The sequence below is a fragment of the Hordeum vulgare genome, chromosome 6H (assembly GCF_904849725.1).
Source record: "Hordeum vulgare subsp. vulgare chromosome 6H, MorexV3_pseudomolecules_assembly, whole genome shotgun sequence".
In the NCBI taxonomy this organism is placed as follows: Eukaryota; Viridiplantae; Streptophyta; class Magnoliopsida; order Poales; family Poaceae; genus Hordeum; species Hordeum vulgare.
Genome location: NC_058523.1, coordinates 524,045,788 through 524,055,915, shown reverse-complemented (window position 1 = coordinate 524,055,915; position 10,128 = coordinate 524,045,788). Strand labels below are relative to the sequence as shown.

The following is a 10,128-nucleotide window of genomic DNA, read 5'->3' as shown; positions in this document are numbered from 1 at the left end:
TGGTTTTTTGCTTTGTTGGAGATCCAGTAGATCCCTCACTATGATCACCCTGCACCCCACCCTGTGGTCCTTGGATTTGAGGGGGGGGATACCACTATTGTTGCGCCCCTCCTCATTACTGTTGTGGGAAAGGACCAGTAAATGGCCCTCCGAATGGCCAAGTGGGAGGAGGCCCCTCAAACCCGTAGCCAAAGAACTATTGCTGAGGGGGCGGGCCCATACCTTGGCTCGATTGCTGCTCTTCTTGCATCCAGGGGTTGGGGTGGTCGGAGCACCTCGTCTTGTTTCTACCATGGTCATGCCCTCTCCCACCATCACCCATCTCGGTGGCAGCGGCAGGGGAGGAAGGGAGGTGGGGAGTAATAACATTAGGGACCACTTCCCCCAGCCTTGCTTTTATATCTCCCCTTAGCTGGTTGTGCCACCGCTCCACCTCTTCACCATGGCTGGTTGGCAAAAAGGGGCAAAATTGACAAAAATGACCCCTGGGGGGAAAGAACTCACGGAGTGACCCCTCGGGGAAAATATGTCACCCGGCTGACCCTTTTGTGTGGCGCCCGACACCTAGGCGCCACACTACACTACACTGTGTGACGCCTAGCCGTTCGGCGCCACACCCCCCGAGCACCTGGCAGAGAGGGCCCACCCCCCAGGCCGTGTGACGCCTAAGCCTCAGGCGTCACACATTGTAATGTGTGGCGCCGAACGCTTAGGCGCCTCACATTGACTTAACAGGCCACGGGCCAGCCCCCTCCCCATGGAGTGGGGAGGGGGTGGGGAGGGGGGCTGGCCCGTGGCTGTATAAGTCATTGCAAGAATCATAGATCTGGTTGGCCAAACAAAACCCAAGACTCGGAGAGACTTACAAGGATATCAAATCATGCATATAAGAAATCAACAAAGACTCAAATATATATCATAGATAATCTGATCACAAGTCCACAATTCATCAGATCAGGACAAACACACCGCCAAAGAAGATTACATCGGATAGATCTCCATGAAGATCATGGAGAACTTTATATTGAAGATCCAAGAGAGAGAAGAAGCCATCTAGCTACTAACTACGGACCCGTAGGTCTGAAGTGAACTACTCACGAGTCATTGGAGGGGTGATGATGATGATAAAGAAGCCCTCCACCTCCAAAGTCCCCTCCAGCAGGGCGCCGGGAAGGGTCTCCAGATGAGATCTCGCGGAAACGAAAGCTTGCGGCGGCGGAAAAATATTTTCGAGGCTCCCCTGATTTTTTGCGGAATATTTGGGAATATATAGGCGCAAGATCTAGGTCAGGGGGCGGCCAGGGTGGCCACAAGCTTTCCCACCGCCGCCTCCCCCTGGTGGCGTGGTGGGAGCTTGTGGGCTCCCTGGGCCCACCTGGCTTGGCCCAAAGGCTCCCTCGTCTTCTTTCGTTCGGGAAAAAATCATTTCGGGGTTTTATTCCGTTTGGACTCCGTTCCAAAATCAGATCTAAAAAGAGTCAAAAACACGGAAAAAACAGGAACTGGCACTTGGCACTGAATTAATAAGTTAGTCTCAAAAAGATATAAAAAGGTACATAAAACAAAGAAAGAAGGCAAGATAACAACGTGAAACCATCAAAAATTATAGATACGTTTGAGAAGTATCAGTCGTCATCGAGCTGTACGTGTGCTGAACGCGGAGGTGCCGTTCGTTCGGCACTAGATCGAGATGGATCGTGATAGGGTCGCGGGACGGATCATGATGAGATCGTGGGACGGGTTGCGATTTGGATCGCAAAGATGTTTCGCTACATCAACCGTGTTATATACGTTTCCGCTTAGCAATCTACAAGGGTACGTAGATTCACTCTCCCTTCTCGTAGATGATCATCACCATAGATAGTTATTGCGTGTGCGTAGAATTTTTTTCGTTTCTCATGCTACGTTCCCCAACAACCGCTCCCCCTCATCACCATGGCTGGTTGGCAAAAAGGTGGGCGACATGGCACCCTTGTCAGCAACACCATGGACTTGGCTCCTTGCAGGTCTCGTCCATTTCTGAAACTTGAAACCTCCAAACTACTCCATGACCGGGAGCAAATACGGTGATTCAGATCCACCAACCTATGCAGCGCCTCCACTCTTCTGTGCTATTATGCCAATCGATCGATAGAGCTCCTCGCTAGTGCTTTGCTCTCTGGATTTTGAAGTTGCCAGAACGCTTTCCATTTCATTCTCTGGTCCACCAGCGGTGACTTCTCCGCCGCCAGCTCCCACGAGATGATTTCTGCTCGTTGTGTGACCCTGTTCGGCGCCATGAGCTAAACTTCCTCCGCCGATGCTTCCACCATGATCCTTGTCACCAGCTTCTGAATCGAGTCTAAAGATGTGTCAGTAACTCTTCTGAAAATGGATTGATGGAAAGCGGCGGCGACGACCTATGAGGGTGCGTTGGACCGGTTTGTGCCCCTGACCCGGTATGTGACTCGGTCGGGGACTCCGGCTTTAGATGTTAGGCTAGGTGAGAGGTTTGGGTATGTGGCTCACACTTTCTGCACCCCTTCATCATTAGATAGGAATAGCGACAGATATTGTTAAGAGGGTGGCTTCAGATATATTGATGTATTGCTTTGTATGGCTGATGGTCAGAGGTCATCCTTCTTTTCTAAAAAAAGAAACTTCTGAATCGAGTCTGCCCTTCTGCCTGATTGTCTCATCCTCACAAATAGCCTCCGAAGATGTGGCTAGATTAACTCTTCCTCTCTCACTGGAATTCTCCCCATGCTTGCATTTGAGGAGTATGTCTCAAATCTCTGTGTGCAGTGAGGATATCCTCCAAAGACCAGCAAAAAGATCCAAAGAATTCAGGCACGGGAATAGGGGATGCCCTCTCTACACGCATCACCAAGCTTGTCGGCATGCTGGAGCTGGCAGGACAAGCTGATAACACCAATGTTAGTCGGTCGCCGGTGCGGGTGAGAGGAACAACAACGGGGCGGCCTCCTCTGGCTCTGGAGGGGCCCGGGCCCTCACATTCCCATTGATGCAGCACCATCTCGCCACTCGCTCTGGATCCCCGCACCACGCCTCCTGCTTCACCCAATTGACGAACGCCGCAGGTGGTTTTGTGTGGTGTGGCATCCTCGACTTATCTCCTCTTGTCCCCTCAAAGTAGATCCTCCTCACTAAATTGAACAGCTCACGATCTGCTTGATCCTTGCATGTCTGAGCATACATGACCTGGTACTTTCTCCCGACCAAAACTGTGATTTCCTACGCTCCACGCTCCGCATCTCTCCATTCCTGGACGCGGTGGATCCACGATATTGTGTCGTCGCGGATTCGCACCGCCCTCTCCTTCCATCTTCGAGCCCACGTATCCCGACGCATCTTCGACGACATCGAGTCCAACGGCTAAAACATCTCTGAGAACGACTCGTACACGAATGGAAGTGGCATCGGCAGCACCTTGATCAAGAAGGCGGCGACGAGCAGGTGGATCTAGCTCTTGGCATGGCGTGTAGGGGAAGTGCGAGCGGGCTAGGGTGAAGGGATGGGTGGGGCGGCGATGGATTCAGGCGCGGTGGCGAGATTTTGCCGGCGGTGGGGGGCGGCGGTCGCCCGCGCGGTTGCCACTACGATCGCGAGGGCTATCCTATGCCCTCGTCCACCCTGTTTTTTCATCCTAAAAGTTGCACATATCCGTTTCACATATGCGGACAAAGTGCATGTTGGATCCCTTCAAGTAGTATTCCTTTGTCTCAAATTATTTGTCTTAAATTTGTCCTCGTACGTGGGTAGCCGAGAACCCGTCCAAGTTCAACGCGCCTGCACCGGGTCGTTGTACTACTACATTAATTGAATCGAGTGCCAAATGGATGCCGTGCTTCCCATCCGCATCCGCATCCGAAGGCTCCAAAACGTGGCCAGTCGCACCCACCGCGCAACAAGTCTCCGCTATCCTTCCTGTTCCCCTCCTCTGCTCTCAATCCCCCCTTCCCTGCCTCCCTCCCCGGCGCTCCACCGGCTTCGTGCTGCCTGCGTTCGCCGCGCGCGGGGGAGCGATCGATGGCGTCGGGCGACAGCAAGCCTCGGAGCGAGGAGGAGTGGCGCGCCGTCCTCTCCCCCGAGCAGTTCCGCATCCTCCGCCTCAAGGGCACCGAGTCAGTATATATACCTACTGCTTATCGCCATCTCTCGCCCCGCCAGTTCGTTCTCTCTCAAGTGTATGCCGTGCGTGTTTGCGATGACGATGTTTAGGATCCGTGTTGGCGCTCGCGCGATTGCTTTGGCCGATTTTGATGCGGGCGCCATGGCCATCGATTGGTAGGAGGATTCTTGGAGATTCGAACCCGTTGACTCTGCTTGCTACTCACCGTTCTTGTCTTCTTGTTGATGGATAATGTCTATCCTAATTGAACAATTAGATCCCCACTTAGCACTATCCCAGCCAGTTTATTGTGGCTACCTGCGTTCAGCCAACCTGTGTGAGTTCATGATTTCTTATGTAAGAAGGATTGTAGAATTATACTCGTATAGAGTAAAAAAAAATCCTTTTTAGGACAGAGTCTAAATTTGCAACAACAACAAAAAAATAAAAACTGCTGACATGTCCTGATGGCCAGTACTCTTGTAGACAATTCCCTGTAGTGTCAAGTTGTTCATATTCTACCACACGGTATGTGTGTTTAGCAACTTGATCATTGAAACTGAGTTACGATTTAGTTAGTACTCTGCTTTAGAGTTAGAAAAAAAAAATCAAAAACAGAAGTTACTCGGAAACTGATTGTATAGACTGGGAGATTTAAAATTGGCGAGTAAACTTCGGTAATTTTTCATCTATTTGCCTGGCTCTGAAGTTCCGTCAACTTCTCAAATATGCATCTAAACTGACGTCAATGTCTATATAAGAAGAATGCCGAGAAAGCACAAGATGTACTAAACCACCACAGGCCACAGTGGGATGGCTATAACAACTAGAAAAGCTGCAAAAACATATAGAAACTGAACTAAGTTAGCCCAAAGGGAGCCAAACTCTGAAGTTTCAACTTGACGACCTTTGTTTGTCACCTGACGTGCAAAATTATTTCTGAAAATGGCGCCAGCATGCCTTCAACCTAATCTGAAATTGCAATCCAGGTTGCCCGGAACTGGTGAGTACAACAAGTTCTACGGTGGCGGGGTGTACAACTGCGCTGGCTGCGGAACGCCCCTCTACAAGTCCACCACCAAATTCGACTCCGGCTGCGGCTGGCCGGCCTTCTTCGAGGGGCTCCCTGGAGCCATACACAGGACGGTATATATGCTTCAGCAGCCGTTCACTACCTTTATTCTATCATCAGGTCCTTTATTTTCTTTGTTTGGATAACATACTGAATAGTACCATGTTCCCTTGTGTGTTCAGCCCGATCCTGATGGTAGGAGGGTAGAGATCACATGTGCATCTTGTGGTGGGCATTTGGGCCATGTGTTCAAGGGAGAGGGCTTCAAGACGCCTACGGACGAGCGCCACTGCGTCAACAGCGTTTCCATCAAGTTCACTCCTGCCTCCTGAGTCCAGCTCTGAAAGTTATTTGGATGAACTTGTCAGGCCATAAAACTAGTGTGAAAACAAATAATGATTGGGTCTCAGTGTCTGTTCTCACGAAGTTATGTGGATGAATTTCCCTGACCCGAAACTGCGGAAAGCGGGTAAATAAAACATGGGGTCTTGCAAGTTTCTACTGTTAACCAGGCTGTAATCTTGTGCTCCTACATTGCCGTCAACTGTGACGACCTAATCCGTTCCGTCTGGAAGTGTTGAAGGAGTATATACGTCTTATACACACCATCCTGTTTTTTGGAACTATACACACTGAACTCTCTAATCGCATTGACTAGATAGTGACCAACAATTCCCTATGCAATACAAAAAACAGTTTTGTGTCTCGCAATACTAGGAAGAGAATGCTCAACTCCCTTAACTAATCGCATTCCGTGGTTCATTCAGAGCGTCATCGCAGTCTTTCGTTAGATTCAGTTGTCGCTTTCTCCTCCTCCGGCACCGTCTCCGTCCCCGTCGGCGAGCAGCTGGAGCGCGGTGTCCACGATGGCAGAGAAGCTCTCGCGGTGCTTGCCGATCGGGACGCTGCCAGAAAAGACGTGGTAGCACTCCACCTCCGACGTCGTCTCGGCGACGGCCTCGAGCAGCCGCTCCATCCCGAGCTCCCGGAGCAACCCCACAAAGCCGCCGCCGCCGCGGCGTCGAGGTGAGCTCGTCATGAGCCAGACAAGCTGCTGCACCAGGAACCGCCGCATCCGTGGCACCTTGATCTCCGGGTACCTGTATTGCCGCAGGATGGCGAGCAGCCGCTCCACGTAGGCGCGCTCGTCCAGGCCGGCCCGGCGCAGCTCGGCGGTGAACTGCTCGATGTCGACGAACCTGCAGATCTGCGTGGTCAGCCCGACGGACACTTCCAGGATCTTGTCTCGTCCTGTCATGGTGGCTCCCAGCACCTGAATGCCAAAGATATATACAATGTGTCATCCAAATGTCTTGTCCGAAGATTGCGTCAGCCATGGTTTGGTAGGATCACGCAGAAGAGAAATACTATAACAGGACCAAGTAAGTAAAAGATCTGGTACCGTGGGCATGGCCTTGGTCACCGTGCTGAGGCGCGTCCGATGCTCCTCTCCCGAGTAAGCGCAGAGGTTGCGCAGCACCCTCATGGCGTTGAGGCATCGAGGGTCGTGGCCGTCCAACGCGGACGCCAGCTGATCGAGCACGTCGGCCCTCTTGAGGATGGCGGAGCAGCTCGCCTCACTCTCCAAGGCAAGCATCGCCAGCGCCTCGCCGGCCTCGTTCCCGAGCTCGCACTCGCTGGCATTGAAGAATATGGACATGAGCAGCTTGACCACGCCACCGGTGCCCACGATCGTCTCCTTGGCCCTATCGTCCATGGCCATCCCGGTGAGGACGTCCATGGCCAGCTTTTGCAGGTCCATGTGCTGGTGGCCGTGCCGCAGCACCCCCCGGAGGTTGCTCACCGTGAACACGTTCTCGGCGACGTCCCGCCGCAGCGCCTTGCCCGTCGCCCCCGTCGTGTACACGAGCATCTTGATCACCTGGAGCGCGCGCTTCACGGAGCGCACCTGGGAGTCGGAAGCGCTCGGGTTGAGGAGCAGGGCCGGCGAGACGTGCGTGAACTCCACAATCTTGGCCAGCAGGCCACGCGCGTTGCCGATCTTGCCGCAGTTGTCGTGATCCCTCGCGAGCTTCTTCAGTATGTGCAGGCCCAGAAGGTTGAACTGCAGGTAGTCGTAGAGACGGTCTGGCACGGCGGCCGCGGCGACGGCCCCCAACGGGTGGTCCACGGACGCCAGTGGGCCGCGGCCGGTGTAGAGCAGGGACATGACGGACTCGATGGCGCCCGGGATGCCAGACACGCGGAGCGCGTTCTGGCGCTTGCCGGCGAGCTTGGACACGACCTCGGCCGCGCACTTGCGCACCTCCTCCTCGTCGTGGCGCTTCCAGTTGAGCATCTCGACGGCCCGCTCGATGGAGCGCGGGTTGGTGCCGAGCTTGCGCAGCGTGTCGCGCGCGGAGCCCTTGCCGGTGGCCAGCTGCTGCAGGATGCGGATGCCGATGAGCTGCTCGTCGAGGAAGTCGGAGAGGATGAGCTCCTCGGCGAAGGTGACGAGGTCCATCTTGATGCCGTCGAAGATGCTGCCTTCGATGCACTGCGAGTAGGCGTCGTAGAAGAAGCGCTTGAGGGAGACGAGGCCGTAGGGGCCGAGCTCGCACTCGGCGCTCACTTGGTCGAGCAGCTTGCAGACGGACATCTTCCACGTCCAGTACGCCTTCTCCAGCAAGAAGAGGGACGCCTCGAGCAGCGCCAGCGCGTAGAAGAGCAGCAGCGCCGGCCGCATGTTCTTGGCGTCACCGAACTCGTGCTTCCGGAGCCGCATGACCGAGAGCGCGACGCAGGCGAACGCCGAGAGCACCTGCAGCCAGTTGAGCAGCCTGCCTATCTTCTTGGAGACGAAGACCCAGCCGGTGTAGGGGAGCAGCGGCACGTCGGGCGCGTGCCAGGTGCGCTGCTTCATGAGGGCCACGATCTGCCGCTGGAAGAGCGCCGCCCTGGCGCGCGTGTCGCCGACCCCGAACGCCGCGGCCGTCTGGGGCTCGGCGATGGCGTGCGCGATGCGGCGGAAGAAGCGGGAGCTGGAGCGCAACGCGTTGCCCGCCGTGGAGGTGAGGGTGGCGTGGTGCTGCCACTCCAGCTCGTGGCTGCGGCTGAAGACGCGCGCGGCCTCGCTGACGAGGATGACGGTTATGTACCAGAAGTCGGTGGTGTCGAGGTCGCTGGCGAAGCCGCCGAGCAGCACGACAGTGGCCCACGCGAAGTCGAGCTTCCCGAGCCCGCTGGCCGCCTTCTCGAGGACGGCGAGGCGGAGCGCGAACAGCGTGAGGCGCTTCTCGGGCGGCTCCCAGCCGCCGCTCCTGCCCGAGCTGCCGTGGCCGCTGCCGCTCCCCGGCGTCATCTCCCGCCACGGCTCGGAGAAGGATATCGAGCCGCCGCCGCCGCTGCCTAGGCCGCCGCCGACCCGGTGCTGGACGATCTCGATGCTCGGCGGGTTCTTCTTCATGGCGCCGCCGCCGTCGTCTTGGTTGGACTTCATGGATGGGAAGCCAAGCCACACGCCACGAAATGGTGTTGGATTTGAAGCGAGCGCTTGCAAACACGAGCTGGAGAACGAACGTTTCTACTTGTACAGGTGGTCAACGTACGTGGAAGAGTTGGCTGCGTCAACGGTCAATTCATGGAGAGATGAAGGCTACTGGCGCGAAGTGGCCCATGATTGGGTGTCTGGACGTGGCGAGGACGATGGCGACATGATCGGCATATTATTCCTCCAAGTTTTGTGGCTGGTGCAAGGAAGAATGTCTGTGCCCGACTGACCTGTATCATCCATCCATAGGAACAACAACAACAATCTTTGAGAGGATACCAAAAAACAAAACAATCTTGGGGATCTTGTTGTGTAGATAAAAGCGATATTATAGTCGTGGCAGGAGAATTAGTACGTGTTGTAAAAAAAGGGACAGGATCAATGGAAACAGTCAGAGGTAAACGAACCGTGGTTGTCGACCGGAGAAGGGGAGGGAGCGTTGAAGAAGATGGCGGTGGTGGACGTACGACGGGTCGTGGCCCGCCAGCTTACTGACGTTGCCGTGCAAGCAAACGACAGACTGCGATCGCATCAATTGGTCCGGCCGGGTTGATCTTCTTCTGGTTCCAATGGAAGGAAACCGATTTCTTCAAGCCTGTAGCACGCACTACGTGGCCGCCGCCCCTCTCTTCCTCTTATTATCCACACATTAAGTGCGTATATCCACACATCACGTACGTGCCAACGTGGAAGCACAGCCACGGACGCTGGCGCCCGCGCCCGCCACCGCAGCAGCAGCAGCAGCAGCTCATCAACGGATGTTTTTCTATTTTATAAATTAGTACGTTGATGGGACTGAGGCGAATTAGAGACGGATGCTTGTGTAGTACAATGTCATATGGTTTATTTGGTTTTTGATGACTTGAAATGTTCATATGATTCGACATTCGCAAGTGAGGGAGCAAGAGCAATTCCAGCCGTTTAGTCCCAGCGCATTCGGCAAATGCCTTTTTGGCATTGCGCTGGCGGGTTTTTCGTCTTGAGGACGAGCGAGTTTTTAGCCACGTTCTCAGGTTTCGGTCCCGAGACGTCAACTATTTTTAAATTTATCTATCCCTCTACCCAAAAAACGACACGAGTTTGCCATCATCATGCCATAAGTCGGCGACGTGGATGACATAGTTCTGCGATCAACTCAATAGTTCGGCAACCAATCACACCCAATAGTCCGGCAATCAAAAAGAAGACAACATGAAACGAATCAAACGGACAGCTGGGCGGCTCCTCTGCCACGGGACTGGCCACAGTCGGGCTCGCGGTCGGCGTAGTCGGGCTTGTCGTTAACTTGGTTTCTGCGTTCGAGCTGGGAGTCGTCGTCGGTGTTGTTGTTGTGTTCACCACTATGGTCGCCATCGGCACGGGCATCTGGATTAAGACGAGTTGGCGCTCCATCAGGTACCACGCCTTCACCTGCTCGTCCATCGTCGACGTGTCTGCCCCCATCAAGAATGTTAG

At 54.6% G+C, this 10,128-nt stretch overlaps 2 protein-coding genes across 2 annotated transcripts; one reads left to right on the top strand and one right to left on the bottom strand.

The window, feature by feature from the left end:
- Positions 1–3,851: 3,851 nt before the first annotated feature.
- LOC123402682 (peptide methionine sulfoxide reductase B5) lies at positions 3,852–5,677 on the top strand. Its single transcript, XM_045096623.1, has 3 exons — positions 3,852–4,124; positions 5,101–5,257; positions 5,366–5,677. Exons 1-3 carry the CDS (start codon positions 4,030–4,032, stop codon positions 5,513–5,515), a joined length of 402 nt encoding a protein of 133 aa, XP_044952558.1. The 5' UTR covers positions 3,852–4,029; the 3' UTR covers positions 5,516–5,677.
- A 68-nt stretch (positions 5,678–5,745) lies between these two features.
- On the bottom strand, positions 5,746–8,743 carry LOC123402681. The gene is made up of 2 exons (XM_045096622.1): positions 6,586–8,743; positions 5,746–6,456 (listed from the first exon to the last, which is right to left on the bottom strand). Exons 1-2 carry the CDS (start codon positions 8,620–8,622, stop codon positions 5,977–5,979), a joined length of 2,517 nt encoding a protein of 838 aa, XP_044952557.1. The 5' UTR covers positions 8,623–8,743; the 3' UTR covers positions 5,746–5,976.
- Positions 8,744–10,128: the final 1,385 nt, after the last annotated feature.

Coding starts and splice junctions, on each gene's coding strand:
- LOC123402682 (XM_045096623.1), top strand. CDS start 4,030: ATGGCGTCGGGCGACAGCAAGCCTCGGAGCGAGGAGGAGTGGCGCGCC. Junction 4,125..5,100: donor CTCCGCCTCAAGGGCACCGA/GTCAGTATATAT, acceptor ATTGCAATCCAG/GTTGCCCGGAACTGGTGAGT. Junction 5,258..5,365: donor CTGGAGCCATACACAGGACG/GTATATATGCTT, acceptor TTGTGTGTTCAG/CCCGATCCTGATGGTAGGAG.
- LOC123402681 (XM_045096622.1), bottom strand. CDS start 8,622: ATGAAGTCCAACCAAGACGACGGCGGCGGCGCCATGAAGAAGAACCCG. Junction 6,457..6,585: donor TGACCAAGGCCATGCCCACG/GTACCAGATCTT, acceptor TTTGGCATTCAG/GTGCTGGGAGCCACCATGAC.